The following is an 18,273-nucleotide window of genomic DNA, read 5'->3' on the forward strand; positions in this document are numbered from 1 at the left end:
TGGCGAGATCCAGCAAGGGGGGCAGGGGCGGATGCTGCAACCGGTCGCCGGCGAGCTGCTACGGGCTCGCGGCGGGCTGCAACCTCGACCGGCCGTAACCATGGCCGCACGCTGCTGCATCCATGGAGGTTTCAGAAACAAACGAAGACGACATAGGTGAGGGCGGACGACCAGCGGCGAGGGCGGCGACCGTAGGTGACCGACGGCAAGGGCGACCAGCGGTGAGGAGGCGAGGCGAGGCAGTCGGCGCGTGCTGAGGCGTCGACGCGCACGAGGGGACCCGTCCTTTTCCCCGTACGGGAGGTTGAAGAAGGAGATGAGGGGAGGAACGGATCTGACGGTGCAAGGGACCAGATCTGACGGCTGGGGCTAGACCGGCCCAACTGTTGGGCCGGTGCAGATCACTGCCCTTTTTTAAAAATCACTCAATTTTCACAAAAGTCAATTTTCAATGGTCGACCGGTCAAGAATTGACCGGTTAACCCCAACCGACCTGTCTGCGTGTGAGCGGCCCACGAGTTGTGCGCGTGGCTCCATAATGGGAGGCCCACGAGTTGTGCGCGTGAGCGCCGGTTCCCCCTCCCTGCTGCTTAAAGCCTGCCGGCCGGATAGAAGTGGCCCAGCCCATCTGGACCAGCTTATTTCCAGTCAGGGCCAAGCCTTCTCGTTTCCATCTTTTCCTCCTCTCTGTTCCAGTGAATTCATTCGTACAAACCTGAAACCTGAAACCAAGATCGAGCGGAAGCACGGCACCAAGCAATGGAGGCGCTGCTGGAGCTAGAGAAGGTGCAGAGAGTGCTCTCCCTCATGGGCTCCCGCGGCCTCTCCGACTCCGACGGCAGCGGCGGCGGGGACCGCTTCCTCGCCCACTTCCTCCTCTTCCTGGTATGGTTAGCCTAGCCACTTCGCCCCTTTCTCTTCCGCCGTGTTCACGAATCAAGTCACTTCAGATCCGTAAGTTATGCGCGCGCTTGATTGACTAGCAATTTCGGGTGAACTGACGGTCTTGTCGGATATATTAGCAATTTTCTGATTAATTTAATCCATAAGTAAATTATATGACGACATTGCTAACAGTATTAATCTCATAGTATTGTAAGCTAATCATGCGAGTGCGTACCAGGCATAGAACAGACATATTTATGAACATACTAAGTAGTAAAAGCGGGATGAACAAACCACCTCCCTAAAACCTAATGACTCGTAATTACTTAGCAATTAATTATCCTTTTTCAACCGGCAAAGATAAAGTGCAGGCATGACATAGGTCTGAGCTCGACTTGTTCACGAAACACGATGCGAGCGGGCAAGGCGAGGTGGGTGGCGGAGGAGGAGCGCCGAGCGCACATGTAACACTCATTTTCTCATGGTCCAATGAGATGTGGAAGAGAGTTCCGTCCCAACTCTCCTCCACTCCTGGGGTCGAACTAAACTACCCACCATGTCATGAAAGCACAAATGGGCCTTCGAGATTTATCCAAGACTTAATTAATATATATGCCTAAGGCCATCCAACTTTCAACAGCTCTTATCTACTCGCCATTGGTCTAATTCTCGGTCAGTATGATGCTTACATGTGCTTGTTGGATCAGAAGCAATGACTGTAGCTTCAAATATGTGAGGTGGAGTGGGATCCTACAACTAGGGAAAACATGACCCTTGCACATTTCTAAATCGTCAACAGCTGTAAACTACATTTCCCCATCGAATGGTTCTATTGCTGTCTTTTGAGATGTTTAAATCTGCAGTTTGCTAGGTCTGGCAGGCCTGTAGCACGATTTCCTTTCTTCATTTTCTGTCAAACCTGGTTTGGGTATCGTTTATGTTCTGAACCTCTAGGTTTCATTAATAAATCGGGGAGAGATCCCTTTTATGAGTTTTTTTTTTGCTAGATAAGCAAGAGATCCCTTGTAGGCTTCATTCCTTTTATGATCATGATCATTAAAATATGTTTTCAATTGATTTGCATGCCTTGCCTTTTCCTATATCTGTGTTAAATTCACCATCTCTTGCTGACATTTGAAAGGTTCCTGTGATAGTTGAATTACAGCAGACTGAATGCATTTCAGTGTTCATGATTTGGGTCCTCTTCATTTTGTGCATGTAGGCACAACCGTTTGATTCACTTGCCATTGAGAAGAAGGTCGTATTAATCTCTGAGCTTTTGAGAGAGGTAATCTTAGTGACCCATTGCCACATGTTGAATTGCTTATTTTCAAATGTTTGCCATACTGAATTGGTATTGAGAATTGTTTCAAGGTTAATTCTGATACTCTCAAAGAAGTGCAACGTCTAGCCAGTCTGGAAGGTACTAATAGGGAAGATGAAGTAAGTATTATTCCCACTTTACCTTGTAAGTGAACTAAGCAAATTTGTTCTTAACTGGCACTGGCACTCTGAAGAGATTATGTCCTTTAATGATCTGATCAAGATATATCTTATTGAGCCAGCCAACTAAGAAGTTCAAGACGGATGCCGAGAAATTAACCATTCAGGATGCGCCTATGATTGGATTCGATGCAATGATGAGAGCCAATTCCACGCTTGAAGATTTTGTGCGTACTCTTTGATACCTGTGACAACCTTAGTTACCCTGTGCTTCTCTAAGACTGTGCTAGTACTATCCTATTGCCTTCTTTTCAAAGTTCTCATGATTTTACTTGTGGAAGAAAAACATTGAACTCACTTATGGACATTAGGTTTCATATCAAAATAAGACAAATTGACATGGAGTACATTTTGCTTATTCTTTAATCACACTGTTTAAGAATTTCACACAGAAACTATATCGTGAGATGTCTACACCTTCGGTTGTTCTCATGCAAGCACGTTTTTATACTTTTGTTTCTTATGAAAATGTCCTTATAGATGTTACATAGAATGCTCCTATTCTTAACTTTATTTTTCTTGAAATGGCAGTGCAGGTCATACTTCATATTTCATGGTTTGGATGTTAACAGACCACACTCTGTTTTCAAGTTTCTTCCTTTCCTTTCTTTTACAGAGAGCTACATATACCAGGTTTTTGCTGAAATGTGCTTCACAGTTCTCCATATGTGTTTTTTTTCATTAGGCAAACTAAAATCTTTCTTGTTGCAGTTAGATGCTTCAAATGAAGACAGTTTGCTATTAGTTCCAGACAACAACTCTTCTTCAACAGTAAGATTTGGACTTTTGATTTAGTTATCTTGTCGAACATGATATGTGATATGATCTGTGTCGAATCTGATCAACTTAAATCTTTGATTATTATGTGTACATTGACTTTCTCATTTAGTTATTTACTGTTATTTTTTATTCTTATTTTCCATTTGTTACCAATGCAGGTATTGGAAAGGAAAATACAAGGTTCTAGTCAGATGTCCTTGTCTGACATGCTTGACCCCCTTGATAATCTTCTTCAATGCCAGGGGTTAATGACAGATCAGTTGGGAAATTCTGCTCGATGCCCTTGTAAACATGTAAAATATTCTCCATACCTGATTGAATTAGCCCTATATTTCCCATGTTTTAGATTGCGAAATGAACTCAAATCTGGCATCCAGTATTGGTCTCTAGAGAGGAAGCTTTGTCAAGCATTATCAAGAAATGATAAGGTAACTAGAGCTGCTTCTTAGATCATATGTTATATTCAATCATATTTGCTGATCCATGGATACACTGAAGTATGTAATATTGAAACATGAAAGGGCAAAGGCCAGATGGTAAGTATTACGCTCTAATGGGAATAGGTATAGCCATATAAGAGCGTGCCAGCTTGCGCACAAAAATGTGAAGTGACAAATGCTTAAACATCAAAAATATTTTTTGCAACCAAACATTTCTGCCGCAGATAACATATATCTTGTCAAACTAAAAATAGTTCCTACAAAATTTTCTCTATAGATATCTATCGAAGATGTTATGGAAGCAATCCATCTCAAATCATTTGACTATCGAGTTCTTAATCTGATGATGTATCGGCTTACTGGTCAGCAGGTATATACATCTTTGTCTTTGTTGCCTTATCGATTGCCAGCTATTGTCAACGAGACCTTTTCTTTGATTATTTCTAGGTCAATGACTTGCACATGGAGTTCTTGTCTGTCTCGGAATTTTTAGTTGAGATATGTGATGACCTGTGAGTATACTCTAAATCATAGTCTTGCATGCACAAGTGCAATGGTGCAGTCTCTAGTTTTTACATAGAATGGTGCAGTTCATGTCCTTAAAGAATATCTTGCACATCTGATCTGCTTGATTGAATGCTCTAGGGAGGTAGTGTATGTGCGTAAGAAGAACTTAACCAGAAATGTGTAAAACCTGTAACTGTCTTGAAAATGATGTGCTATATGTTGAACATGAAAATAAAGTCTTTTCATGAATGAACTTTTGACTTTGGTTATGAAGTTGTGGTGCAATATAATGTAATGACCTAACTAAATGGAAATCCAATTACAGTAAAGTTATGAGTCACCTTCTCGATATTTAGAGAAGTTCCTTCTTCTGTACAGCATCAGTGAAAACAGTTGTTTCACCACTGACTTGTTTTAGCTATCTTGCAGGTATGATTATGAGGTACGTGTTGCTAACTACATTGTCACTAAAAAAATCATGCGTGCATTTCTTCATATCTAACCGTTAACTAGTTAAATTATGTGTTGCAGGATGATGTGGTTAACAATACTTTTAACATCCTCCGCATGTTTGCTGCGATATATGGACCTTTAGATGCACCAAAGATGTTGGTGTGTAACAAATTATCTGTGCCTTTTACTTCATGGCATATTATTTGTTATAATGTCACTGATGTATTCCTAATTTTTCTGGTGCTCTCTATTCTCAGTCAACTTAGTTCCTGCTTATAAAATGCGAGTTTCTTTAATTCCAAGTATCTCACACTTAGTTTACTGAAGTTTTTTATTTACGTAAGTACTGACCTTGTATAAACTAAAACTATTAACCTCAATGCACGAGTTATTGCACTGGGAGAAGTGGTTATGTGTGGCATGGAGAGCATCTGGTTAGCCTCATCTGAATTCTTGAGATATTCGCAAATCTAATGATAAACTTGGTAGTTGAAAGTAGGTGCAAATTCTTATGATTTTGAATTATTTACATTGTAATAGCTCTGGCTTATGGAAATTGCTCTATCATATGTTTAAATTACATTTTTGCAGATAAGCTTTACTGGATCTTAGCTTTTATCTTTTTATAAGTCTAATGGTAATTGGTTCTGTGAATGGCTGCTGTACGTATAGGCCAAGTGCATCGGTGAAGCTGAGGGAAAATATGAGAGCTTCTCAAAGAAATTGGACCCTAGCATCTCAAGAAGTTACTGGAGAAGATGTGAGGAGGCTACAAAGGAAGGTATGCCTTGTTTCTTTGGTTTGAAGATATACTGATAATTAGTATCTTCATCTGATTTGGTTGATCTTTTTAAAATAATTCCTGGAGTGCTAAAGCATAAATGCGGTCATTTGTGTCATCTTCTTGTAGGTGGAAAAATATCAGGCCATGCGTATGGCACATGGAATATCCCTCCTTTGATAGGAGATGAAGAATCATTTCGCTTTGACAGATTGAACAGAGGTGATGCTTCTGCCATGGCCATCAGATGACAGATACCATGCTCTGAGCATCTTCAAAAGGAGGCTTAGTTACCATTGCTATTAAATGCCTTGCCATGTGTGCTTAATTTCTATCCACTCCTGCAAGTTCTCTCCCTTTTTTTTTGCACATTCCACTCCTGCAAGTTCAAATAGAGAAATTATCTGAGCATCCTCTGTGTAAGGTGGCGGGGTGTGTTAACATCTCATGCAGTTCACTCAAGCAAATTTCGCAAGATTTTGCATAAGCTCTTCTTAATTTACTAGAGATCTTGTGCTGTTGCAAGCATGTTATTTGGGAGGATGCGAGCCAATGCAGCCATATTTTGTACTTTGATTGAAACTCAAGCTCAATCAAGTCAAAACTGCACTAGTTGACCCAAATTCCATTAACCCACTCTTTTGCTGCATATTTGCAAGAGATAAGGGCTAAATCCTTTTATGGCCCTGCAAAGTTGAAAAACCGTCCCGTGTGCCTGTGACATGTGGGTCACTCTATGTCAATGACTTGTGGGCCTAGGAGCATTCAAGGAGTGTTTTGCTTGACCTGTGATAACTAGATGATGGTATCATAGTTTTTTTTTGAAAGTGGCCATTCTAGGCTTTCATTTCATAAGCAGGAGAGAGCGGGAAACATAGTTTGATCAAGTGATCGGTGGAATGGAAAGAAAATTACACAGCCAACCTATCGAGCTCAAAGCTGGCTAAGGGGCCTGATTGCTATATTTCATGGCGCGTCCCCAAAGGGGTGCGCAATGCATTTGGCTCCGACGATCCTCCATTGCTCCATGTCGCGGCGGCAGGCTGAAGTGATGCAGCGAGCGCATGGTGTTTTTGCCCCTGAAGGTGCACGCGTTGCGCTCCAGCCAGATGTGCCAGACCACCAGGGCGAGCAGCGATCTGGTTCCCTTCCTCGTGCCAGGGGTAGCTCCATCGATGATCATGCGGACCCGCTCGATGGTGGATTCTCCCGCGCTCCAGGTGGTGTGTCCTAGAGCGGAGCAGCCCGCCCAAGTTGCCACCTTGTTCCATACTTGGAACGACGACGGTGCACTCCCAGAAGAGGTGCGACGAGGTCTCGAGGTTTTGGAGGCAAAGTTGGCAGAAGTAGTTGTTGACCCATCCTCGCCTCTGGAGTCTGTCATTGCACCAAAGCCTATCGAGATGCAGCAGCCATAACAGCATTTTCATCTTGCCCGGAGCCCATGCCTTCCATATGGTTGACTTGAAGTTGAGCGTTGGGCGGTCTTCAAACTGGGCGTCGTAGGCAGAGCGCGTGGTGTACTTGCCGGAGCTGCCCAGGGTCCATGTGATCGTGTCATCTCTCCCTTCTTCAGGCATGATTCCAGCATTGCGGATCTCCCTAGCGAGTTGCAGCACTAGGAGCACGATGCTGCTGTGATCACCGTGGGGTAGGTCAAGGATCCATCGGTCTTGATGTAGGGCTTCCTGGACTGATCTGTTTTTGCGGATTGAATGAGCGAACACCGTTGGATATGCCCGACATAGCTGTCTGCCGTTGAGCCAAGAGGAGAACCAGAAAGACGTCGTCGCGCCATCTCCGATGGTGACTGACGTCCAGGCGGCGAACAAAGCGCGATCGTGATCGTCGCACGGGATGCCAGTGCCGACCCAGGGACGTGTTGGCTGCTTCCAAGTGAGCCACAACCAACGGAGATGGAGAGCCCGAGCAAACTTGTCCAGGTCATGGATACCCAGGCCCCCGGCGCGCTCTGGCGCAGTCACCGTCTGCCATCCCACCTTGCACTTTCCTCCGGTGGCCTCCTCGTCTTGCGCCCAAAGAAACCGCCTCCTAGCCTTGTCCACCTCTTTGAAGAACTTCTTTGGCGCCCGCAGCACGGTGATGGCGAAGGTGGGCATGGCCGAGAGCACGCAACGAACCAGAACGCGCCTGTCAGCAATGGGCATCAGTCTCCCTTTCCAGCCGGTGAGGCGCGCGCGGATCCTGTCTAAGATGAATTGGAGGTGCACTAATCTAAGTTTGCCGGTGGTGATCGGTAGACCTAGGTATCTGGTTGGCAGGGCTGGGACCGTCCCTCCGAAGTTGTGCAGTACCGCTTGGAGGTCGATGTCGTCGCACGCGATCGGGATAACCGAGGATTTTTCGAGGTTGACGCGCAGTCCGGTGGCCTCTCCGAAGAGATGGAGGATCTTCAAAAGCTCATCGATCTCCTGTCGCGCGGGGTTGATGAAGATAACGGCTTCGTCGGCGTACAAACTAGTGCGCATGCGCGCTGTCCTCCCGGGGATTGGGCGAAGTTGGCCATCTCTAGTTGCAACCTCTAGAAGTCTATGCAGGGGGTCGATGTAGAGAATGAACAGCTAGGGGGAGAGCAGGCCGCCCTGATGCAGGCCACGCCGATGCTCGATGGGGCAGCCTGGGACGCCGTTGAGGAGGCATGATGATGATGAGGTCGACAGGAGGAGAGCAACCCAATCCCTCCAGCGCGCCGGGAAGCCCATTCTTTGCAGCAGCTCGAACATGTACTCCCACGAAACACTGTCGAAGGCTTTTGCTATATCTAATTTCAGCAGTAGGGCCGGTGTTTTGCGGCGGTGGAGTGCACAGACACTATTCTGGACGAAGAGGAAACTATCGTGGATGCATTTAGCCCTCTGGAATGCAGATTGCGCGGGGGAGATGAGCTTGTCGATGACCGCAACCAACCTCATTGAGAGCACCTTGGCGATTAAATTGGTGATGGAGTGGATGAGGCTGATAGGCCTAAAATCGCCCATGCAGGTTGCGCCGTCCTTCTTGGGTAGCAAGGCGATCATGGCCGAATTCAGATCAGAGAAGTTTCCTCCGGCCAGCCTGTAGAAGTGGTCGAAGATCGCCATGACGTCATGCTTGATGATGCCCCAGCAGGCCCTGAAGAAAGTGCCCGAGAACCCGTCCGGCCCCGGCGCTTTGTCAGTAGGCGAAGCGAGGATGGCAGCCCACACTTTAGATTCAGAAAATGGGTTATCCAGGCCTGCATCTTGCACTGTTGGCAGGTCGATCGCCTCCCAGTTGATGGAGCAGCCGCGATCTTGCTTAGTGCCAAGCAGGGAAACGAAGTGCTTGTGGACGACGTCGGCTTTGTCAGCGTGGGAGGTGGTCGTGGTGGATCCAGCTTGCAGGGAGTGGATGAAATTCTTCCTCCTGCGAGAGTTTATCTTTGCTTGGAAGAATGCAGTTTTTGCGTCCCCGGCCTTGAGCCAAGTGATCCTTGACGCCTGCCTCTTGCGCGCGCATTCGATCGCGGTGAGGCCAACAATCCTCTGCTTCAGTTGCTTCCGAAGATTGAATTCTGCAGGCGTGAGACGATGCTTTTCCTGGGCGATGTCCAGCCGGAGGACAATTTCAGCAGCAAGATGCAACTGAACCTTGGCATCGCTGAAGAGGGACATGGCCCAGATTCTTAGGTCGAATGCAGTCCGCTTTAACTTGAGCTTGATCCTGGCAATGGGGTAGGAGATGTACGTTTAGGCGCTGTCAGGCTCGTTTCATAGTCTCCTGGAAGTGTGGAAAGCGCGACCAGAACGATTCGAATTTGAATGAGGGCTTGTGTAGGATCAAAAGTATGTCTAGAGGGGGGGTGATTAGACTACTTGACCAAATAAAAATCTAGCCTTTTCCCAATTTTAAGTCTTGGCAGATTTTAGCAACTTAGAACAAGTTAAGAAATCAACCTACACATGCAAGTCTAAGAGTATAGCAGCGGAATGTAAAACATTGCATATGAAGGTAAAGGAGGAGTTTGGAGGGAGCAAACGCAATGTAGACACGGAGATTTTTTCCGTGGTTTCGATAGGTGGTGCTATCGTACATCCACGTTGATGGAGACTTCAACCCACGAAGGGTAACAGCTGCGCGAGTCCACGGAGGGCTCCACCCACGAAGGGTCCACGAAGAAGCAACCTTGTCTATCCCACCATGGCCATCGCTCACGAAGGACTTGCCTCACTAGGGTAGATCTTCATGAAGTAGGCGATCTCCTTGCCCGTACAAACTCCTTGGTTCAACTCCACAATCTTGACGGAGGCTCCCAAGTGACACCTAACCAATCTAGGAGACACCACTCTCCAAAAGGTAATAGATGGTGTGTTGATGATGAACTCCTTGCTCTTGTGCTTCAAATGATAGTCTCCCCAACACTCAAGTCTCTCTCATGGATTTGGATTTGGTGGAAAGATGATTTGAGTGGAAAGCAACTTGGAGAAGGCTAGAGATCAAGATTTATGTGGTTGGAATGGAATATCTTGATCTCAACACATGAGTAGGTGGTTCTCTCTCAGAAAATGTATGCTGGAAGTGTAGGCATGTTTTGATGGCTTTTCTCACGAATGAAGGAATGGTGGAGGGGTATATATAGCCTCCACACAAAATCTAACCGTTACACACAATTCACCAAACTCGGTGGGACCGAATCATGAAACTCGGTCAGACCGATTTAGTTCATAATGTGAACGTTAGGCTTTTCCGTGGGACCGACATGTCAACTCGGTGGGACCGATTTCATTAGGGTTAGGGTATAACGTAATCTTGGTGAGACCGATTACACAAACTCGGTGGGACCGACTTTGGTAATAAGCTAACCAGAGAGTTGGTCAGGCAAACTCGGTGGGAACGATTCGCTCATTTCGGTGAGACCGAAATGTTACGAAGGGGAAACAGAGAGTTTGCATTGCGAACTCAGTGGGACCGATCGCTCATCTCGGTTGGACCGAAACGTTACGAAGGGAAACAGATAGTTTGCAATCCCATCTCGGCGAGACCGAGATCCCTATCGGTGAGACCGAAGTGACTAGGGTTTCTGGCAGTGGCTATGTCAAATGAACTCGGTGGTGCCGGATAGATCAAATCGGTGGGGCTGAGTTTGACTTTTGGTTTGGGACATGTGTGGATATGAGAAAGTGGTTGAGGGTTTTGGAGCATATCACTAAGCATTTTGAGCAAGCAAGCCATTAAGCAACATCTCATCCCCTTTTAATAGTATTGGATTTCCTAAAGACTCAATGTGATCTTGGATCACTAAAATGAAAATGTAGAGCCTTGAGCTTGAGCCAATATGTGTCCTTAGCATTTTGAGGGGTCCACATTCCTAATCCATGCCATGCCAATCATTGAACTTTGTGAAATGACCATCTTGGAATAGCATTAGTTCAGTGAGCTATATGTTGTTAGTAATTACCAAAACCACCCAGGGATAGTTGCACTTTCAATCTCCCCCTTTTTGGTAATTGATGACAACATATAGATCAAAGCTTCGACAAATGATAATAAGATTTAAATACATCATCGCTTTGAGAAGTATGCGATAAGCAAGAGCTCCCCCTAAATTTGTGCATTATTTGAGATTTGCCTTTGAATGCAAATGCACAATCTATTAGGATCATGGGTTACTCTTCCATGTCACATACATCTTGGTGGAGCGCTCAAAATGATAGGAATTAAAACATGCACTCATCACCAAGCAAAGTGAATGATCATATAGGGATATAAAAGACAATATCATCCAAGCAAACATTAAAGTATGATATGATCAAACACATGATCATACAAGTATCTCACACACAGACATAAAGTATCAAACGAGCACACACAAAAGTATCAACCAAATAGCAAGAGAGACAAAGAAGCAAAACACTCTCTCTCGAAGCCTATGATCTATACATTTCTCCCCCTTTGGCAACAAGTTACCAAAAAGTTTGAAAATGCATAGTGCTATGCGTCTCTCTAGGCATGGTGTTCGGGAGGTGGTGTAGAGAGGGCTCCAAGGACGAAGGCATCAGTAGACATTGTTGGAGCTGGTGGAGTGGCAACTGGAGGTGGCACTGAAGCTATTGCTACTGGTGCTGAAGTAGTTGCTCTAGTGTCAGCCATGGGCACTGCAGCAGACCTCTGACCTCTAGGCACTCTCTGAAAAGCATCTGTGGTAGCCTTCCCTTTCTTCTCCTCTGCATCCTCCTGGAGCTGCTCAACAGCTGTCCGCATCTTTGTTACTTTAAGATCAAGATCATAGAATTTGGTTTCAATGATCCTATCCAAGCTCTCCCGATTCTGAGTCAGGGTGGCCAAGCCCTTCTCATTCCTCAAAGTTGCTTGAATCAGATAATCCAGCTGATCTTGTTTTGACTTTAAGAACACTTGAGATGCCTCCTCAACACTTGGCATCTTTGCAGCTTTTTCTGCCTTTGCCTTTGCTCTCTTCTCTTGTGCTTGCACTGATGTAGGATCATCCTCATTCATCACAATTGTGTTATCTTCAAATTCTGCTCTCAAGGGTAAGTGCTCCTTGTCCAACAAATAAGTGTCTGTGCCCATCTTGGAGTTGATGAGCACCTGAATGTGTGGAGCATACCCACAAGATCTCTTCTGATCTGCAGCTGTCCTTTTGATTGTCTCAACAATCAGACTCATGACCTTGAATTTCCGAGGAACATCAAATATCTGCAGCAAGTTGATTGAATGACCTCTGATCATCTTGTGATCTTCAGATTTGGGCAACAAAGTATGCCTCAATATAGTGTTGATTGTAGCTAGCCCAGACAACAAATAATGTACAGATCCAAACTTGTGAGTTTCGAAAGCTTTGTCTGGGATCTCCTTGTACATATTTGCCATAGAGTTGTGGTCTTTCTTCTTCTTGGCATACACATCCAAATCATCCTCATGCTCTTCGGGGGCTTTTATCAACTTGACCCACTCATCAACAATTGACTGGTACCTTGTACCTTCAGACATCCAAACAACTCTACCATCTGGATAGAAATGAGCAGTGGAGTAGAACTGCATAATGAGCTCATCATTCCATTTGTAAGCTTCTGTCCCACAAACTTGTCAACTCCACAAGCTTTGAAGCTTTCATGCACTCCTGGAAAATAATCTTCATTCTCATCAATGAATTCCCAATCAACACACTTCATATCACAGACTATAGGTTTCTTGTCCAACAGTATGGTCTCATAGAAATCTTGTTGTTCTTTGGTGTGGAACATATAGTCCACAGCAGTCTTCCTTCTCACAGCATATGGGTCACTCTGTCTCCAAAGTCTCAGACCTACATCCTTCCTGATGCTCATATCCTCTGCCACTGGATGAGTGTCATTATGGTCTGAAATCTTTGGTTTCAGTTTCCTCAGCACTTGGGCTTCAGCATCTTCTTCTTCAACTTCAGGCACTGGGGCGTGGGCTTCTCTTGGGCTTAGAAGGCTTCTGAGCTTGAGGAGTAGCTTTGGGGCAGTCTTGGGCTTTGAAGGAGCAGCCCCTGACTTGATAGCATCCCCCATAAGCTTTTGGGACTTGGGTGCTGGTGCAGCATCCTCTTCCTCTTCCTCTTCTTCTGAATCTCTCACCATAGTTGATTTTCCAAGAACTTTTGCAGATGAGGTTCTTGCCCTTTTCTTCTTCTTGCCATCTCCAACTGCCTCACCATCATCAGATTCTATTGTGAATTTCATGGTTTCTCCTGTTGGAACATTCCTTGGCTTTGACATTGGCACTCTTTTGGTAGGTGCCTTCTTGTGCAAACCAGGCTTGGTAGCAGCAACAGTACCATATTCCTTCTTCAGGACTTTCTTCTTGGAGCTCACTTCCTCCTCAGTAGCCACATAGTCCCCATCCTCAGAATCAGAGGTTCTCTTCTTCCTTGATCTGGTGGCTGCCTTGGGAAAATTGCTTGGAGTGATCCTGCTGCCCTCATCATAGCTGCTTGAGGGACTAGAGCCCTCACTCATGTGCACTTGCTCTTCTGATTTGTTCTGGCTATCACTCTGGTCAGACATTCTGACAGCAAACCCTGTGAATAGATATAGATGAGGTAGAGTGGATGAGCATCACAAAGTGCAGAATTTTTGCAAAGCAGATGAGTCAAAAACTTAGTTTTAGTTCTCCACAGAAATCATTTCGAAGCTACCGATTTGTCAAACCCGGTGATACCGAAGCAACTTTTGGAGTCTAAACTAGTGAACTCGGTCAGACCGAGTCACAGTTCGGTGGCTCCGAGATTGCTAGGGTTTCACTGAGAGTTGAACTCGGTCGCACCGATTTGCAATTTTTGGTAAGACCGAAAAACGCATGTGCAATGGCCTAAGCCAAATCGGTGAGACCGATTTCTACAACTCGATCGGTTCGAGATGAGTTCGGCGGAAACCTAACCCTAAATTTTCAAATCAAACCTAACCTAAAGGAGGTTTTCTCTGGATAGATTGATTTCATACGTGATCATGGCAAAGCAATGTGCTAGGAATCAGAGTAAGGGATTAGCACAAAAGATCGAACTCACACCCTAGTTCGGCGGGAGTTCGCTACGACGACAAGGGTGGGGCAGAATCCCGTTGACGGCGATGGAAACCAGCGGCGGGAGGTCGCTGGCGACGAGAAGACGATCCGGAGACCCGAGGCGGCAGAGCAGGACACGCGCGGGCTGAGGAGTTTTGAAGAAATTTCCAAAATCTCACCCGTGGGTATATATATCCTGACCCTATCGGTTTGACCGAGTGGAACAACTCGGTGGCACCGAGATGCAGAATCGCAAGCGGTTACTACAACTCGGTGTGACCGAAAGGTTCAAATCGGTTGCACCGAGATTGAAAACCTAGATCAACTCAGTGAACTCGGTGTGACCAAAGTGGATGGAACTGTCATACCGAAATGCACAGAGAGGTTTTGGAAGTTTCAGTCTATGACGAATCGGGGACTCCGAGTGCTCCTCACACAGAGTGGTTTGAATCTGACTTGATCAAACTTTGTGATGTAGCATGAATAGAGTTTGAGACGAGAAAAACATAGATAGCTAGAGGAAGTTCTTAGGCATTCTTGTCCATCCACTTGGCAAAAGAGAAAGAGCCAATCAATCAAAGCAACAAGTGGATGTCCTCGAATGAGTAAAATATGCAATCAACATTGAAAGGATCGATATAGTTGACTAGAGGGGGGGGGTGAATAGGCAACTAACAATTTTTAGCTTTTCTTTACCAATTTAAACTTTGCATCAAAGTAGGTTGTCTAGATATGCAACTAAGTGAGCAACCTATATGATGCAATGACAACAAGCACACAAGCAAGCAAGGGATATAACACAAGTAAGCTTGCAAAAGTAAAGGGACGAGATAACCAAGAGTGGAGCCGGTGAAGACGAGGATGTGTTACCGAAGTTCCTTCCTTTTGAGGGGAAGTACGTCTCCGTTGGAGCGGTGTGGAGGCACAATGCTCCCGAAGAAGCCACTAGGGCCACCGTATTCTCCTCACGCCCTCACACAATGCGAGATGCCGTGATTCCACTATTGGTGATCTTGAAGGCGGCGACCGAACCTTTACAAACAAGGTTGGGGCAATCTCCACAACTTAATTGGAGGCTCCCAACGACACCACAAAGCTTCACCACAATGGGCCATGGCTCCGCGGTGACCTCAACCGTCTAGGGTGCTCAAACACCCAAGAGTAACAAGATCCGCTAGGGATAAGTGGGGGGAATCAAATTTCTCTTGGTGGAAGTGTGGATCCGGGCCTTCTCAACCAATCCCGAGCAAATCAACAAGTTTGATTGGCTAGGGAGAGAGATCGGGCAAAAATGGAGCTTGGAGCAACAATGGAGCTTTTGGGGGAAGAGGTAGGTCAACTTTGGGGAAGAAGACCTCCTTATATAGTGGGGGGAACAATCCAACCGTTACCCCCCACAACAGCCCCGCAGAGGGCGGTACTACCGCAGGAGGCAGCGGTACTACCGCTCCCCCGGGCGGTACTACCGTGGAGTCTGGAGGGCAGGAGAGTGACAGACCCGAGCGGTACTGCCGCGGTGGTAGGGCAGTACTACCGCTCATGAGCGGTACTACCGCCCTATTGCCGCTGCAAAGTACCGCACTATCCGACACGAAAAATGACCCCTCGAGTCGACGCAGTAGGGGCCTGGTACCGTAGCGGTACTACTGCTGAGGACCCACCGACGGTACTACCGCTGCGGAGCGGTACTGCCGCCTGTGACCCCTAAGCGGTACTACCGCTGGGACCAGACTCAGCCCAAAGAGAGAGGAAAGATATCTCCAATGAAGCGGAAAGGCTCAGAGGGTGCAAAGAGGATGTGTACGTGTTGATTCCACCCTAGCCTTACCAAAGCGGACCCCCTCTTGATAGTACGGTGACTCCTACGAAACTAATCCACCAAAAGAAGCGAAAGAGCTACACCGTCTTGAATGACACTCCGTGGGGAAAGAAATCGTCTCGTGCCAAATGATGAATCTCTGAAATGCTCAAAGCACACGATTAGTCTGCAAACATGTTGTCATCAATCACCAAAACTACATCTAGAGAGATATGCCTTAACAATCTCCCCCTTTTTGGTGGATTGATGACAACCAGGGATTTGCACAAGGATATATCATGAAACTAAAGATACTTAGAACTACAAAATATAGACGGGCTCCCCCTGAATGTGTGCACCTAGTTAGTAGTGCCTTTGGAATGTAGGACACACACGTTAGGATCAACACTCCCCCTATATTTTATAGTCCAACAACCTAAGCATAGGATACATGAGAGCAGGTAATATAACAGGATAGACAAGCAACTCATAAGATACCAAAGTACTAGAAAGACATAGATAAAGATAAGGTAGCATATGTCTTACACCATATGTCTGGAACTTAGGTCTCACTGGCACACAACCAAACAACCATATGTCTGGAACTTAAGTCTCACTGGCACACAACCAAACAAGGCAAATCACGAGAAAACACAACGACACAACAAAGAAACGACGACACCATAAAGCACATCCCTAAGATCTCTCCCCCTTTGGCATCGAGACACCAAAAGGGCAAAGAGCGACGCTACGGCTCCAGGTGAAGGCAAACTGAGGAGCTCTCTCATCACATCCCGGCAGGGTCATCTGCACTGCCATCCTCAGTCAGAAACTGCTCGGTGTCGGAATCGGTCCACGGACAGTGCTGCTGAATCCACTCCTCTTCCTCAGTGATATGGCCCTCAGACCCACTGACAATGGTCGCACCCAGCTGACGCATGAGCTCCTTGTGATGCCCCCTGGCCTTCTTCTCAGCCACATGAGTCATGTACTGACCACGAGACTCCATGCAGAAGAGCTTCTTCATCTTGCGCTTGATCTTCTTTGCCCAAGAGGGCTCTGTCCCAGAAGGCTCATAATCCTCATCGTCATCATCAGCCTCAGCGCCGTCCTCGGTCTCCATGTCAGCAGCAGTAGATGGACCCCCGGATTTAGGGGCTGGGGTGCCCCAACTGTCCTTCTTCCTCAGACGCTTGATCTCATGAGAAACCAATTCTCCAGTTTCCAGCATCACCTGGGGATAGACATGTGCCCAAGCCTTCTCAATGAGCAGCATGATGAACGGACCATAGATCGGGCACTTGCGCTCAGAAACGGCAGTGAGAAGTTCAGACGACATAACATGAGAAATGTCCAGGGACTCGCTAGTGTTTGCTTCCTTCTCATCCTGGCAGAAGAGAAGCAGATCCACGAGATAGGAGTGGACCATATCTAGATTCCCGATGCAAGGAGAGAGGGTCTCTCGAAAGACACGGTGAAGGATGTCCAGGTAGGTAGACAACTCATAGGTTTCCTTCTTAGTCATAGGGTGAACCTTCACAGTGCAGTAGGGCCAGAGGGCTTGCTTGTGAGTGGAGTTGACGTTGCGGTGAGGGCGAAAGCCGACAGGAGTCTCAAGACCACGATCTTCCACCTGAAGTAACTCCATGAAGGCCTTCCACTTGACAGACAGTAACTTGCCATTTGTCATCCAGGTCAGAGTCCTTTCTTCATCAGTGCCAAGATGGATAGTAGCATAGAATTGAGCCACCAAATCTGCATCAAAGTCCTTGTTGATCTGCATGATTCTGAGAATGTTGAGCTGAGCACACATCTGAAGAGCTTCACCAAAGTATTCAGGATCCTTTTCCATGGCATCCGTGTCGATGGAGCGAACATCAACATAGAGATTCTTCTTGGCCTTGATCACATCAAAGTAGAGGCAAACTGAAAGCGGTTCCAGAACGGGCGGTTGGCAAAATTGGGTTCTTGGTCTTCCGCATAGGGGTTGCGGCGACGCCTTTCCCAGAACTCCTTAGCAGACAACTCAGTCACAGTCTTGCCCCTTGGCTTCGGCCTGTTGGCAAGTTTCTTCTGATGTTGAGGCGGAGGAGCCGCACTTGAGGAAGCACCTACTGACTCAGAGGTGCGGTAGCGCTTTGATGTTGCACGACCGGGGTTGACACGGTGAACTTGCTCCTCAGGACATTCACCACCTGGAACCAAACACATGAACAAAAAAACCAACACGAAAGAAAAAGCGTAAGCCTCCAAACAAAACAACATGGATCAAACAGTGGTAGAGGAATGATGGAATCTGGCAGGCAGTGGTAGTACCGCTGGCCATAGGCGGCAGTACCGCGCAAGCGGTAGTACCGCTCCAGCGAGAGCGGTAGTACCGCGCAAGACTGGGAACCGGCGGTTCCTACTGCCGTGGTCAGATCCGGTTCTACCGGACTGCCAAATTCAAAAATAATCCTACCAAAACTTAATCCACACAGTCTAGACGCCTTCTCCAAACTACTCAAGCCGAGATTTAGCCAAAAATCTAGAGATGCAACCACTATTGCCCCAAAATGCTAGATCTGAGAACTAGACAAAAAGAGAGAAGGAACGAGGGA

General features: G+C 46.5%; 1 protein-coding gene across 5 annotated transcripts; it reads left to right on the plus strand.

Annotated features, from left to right (window-relative positions):
• Positions 1 to 644: 644 nt before the first annotated feature.
• On the plus strand, positions 645 to 5,854 carry LOC109784793 (uncharacterized). Of its 5 annotated transcripts, XM_020343426.4 has the most exons (14): positions 650 to 885; positions 2,108 to 2,173; positions 2,260 to 2,328; positions 2,451 to 2,555; positions 2,920 to 3,021; positions 3,100 to 3,159; positions 3,327 to 3,427; positions 3,515 to 3,596; positions 3,886 to 3,978; positions 4,056 to 4,120; positions 4,545 to 4,557; positions 4,647 to 4,727; positions 5,241 to 5,349; positions 5,479 to 5,854. In XM_020343426.4, exons 1-14 carry the CDS (start codon positions 760 to 762, stop codon positions 5,598 to 5,600), a joined length of 1,194 nt encoding a protein of 397 aa, XP_020199015.1. In that variant the 5' UTR covers positions 650 to 759; the 3' UTR covers positions 5,601 to 5,854. The 5 variants fall into 5 exon arrangements, 2 of the variants coding, with proteins under 2 accessions (XP_020198994.1, XP_020199015.1); XR_012202887.1 differs by having other exon boundaries at positions 646 to 885; positions 3,327 to 3,596; positions 4,534 to 4,557; XM_020343405.4 differs by having other exon boundaries at positions 649 to 885; positions 3,327 to 3,596.
• Positions 5,855 to 18,273: the final 12,419 nt, after the last annotated feature.

Source organism: Aegilops tauschii, chromosome 2 (assembly GCF_002575655.3).
Source record: "Aegilops tauschii subsp. strangulata cultivar AL8/78 chromosome 2, Aet v6.0, whole genome shotgun sequence".
NCBI classification, from domain to species: domain Eukaryota; kingdom Viridiplantae; phylum Streptophyta; class Magnoliopsida; order Poales; family Poaceae; genus Aegilops; species Aegilops tauschii.

Bases quoted from the DNA above. Each gene is read 5' to 3' on its own strand.
- LOC109784793 (XM_020343405.4), top strand. From the start codon at position 760: ATGGAGGCGCTGCTGGAGCTAGAGAAGGTGCAGAGAGTGCTCTCCCTC. The intron at 2,174-2,259 runs GTAATCTTAGTG...AATTGTTTCAAG, and splicing joins TCTCTGAGCTTTTGAGAGAG to GTTAATTCTGATACTCTCAA. The intron at 3,597-3,885 runs GTAACTAGAGCT...TTTTCTCTATAG, and splicing joins CATTATCAAGAAATGATAAG to ATATCTATCGAAGATGTTAT.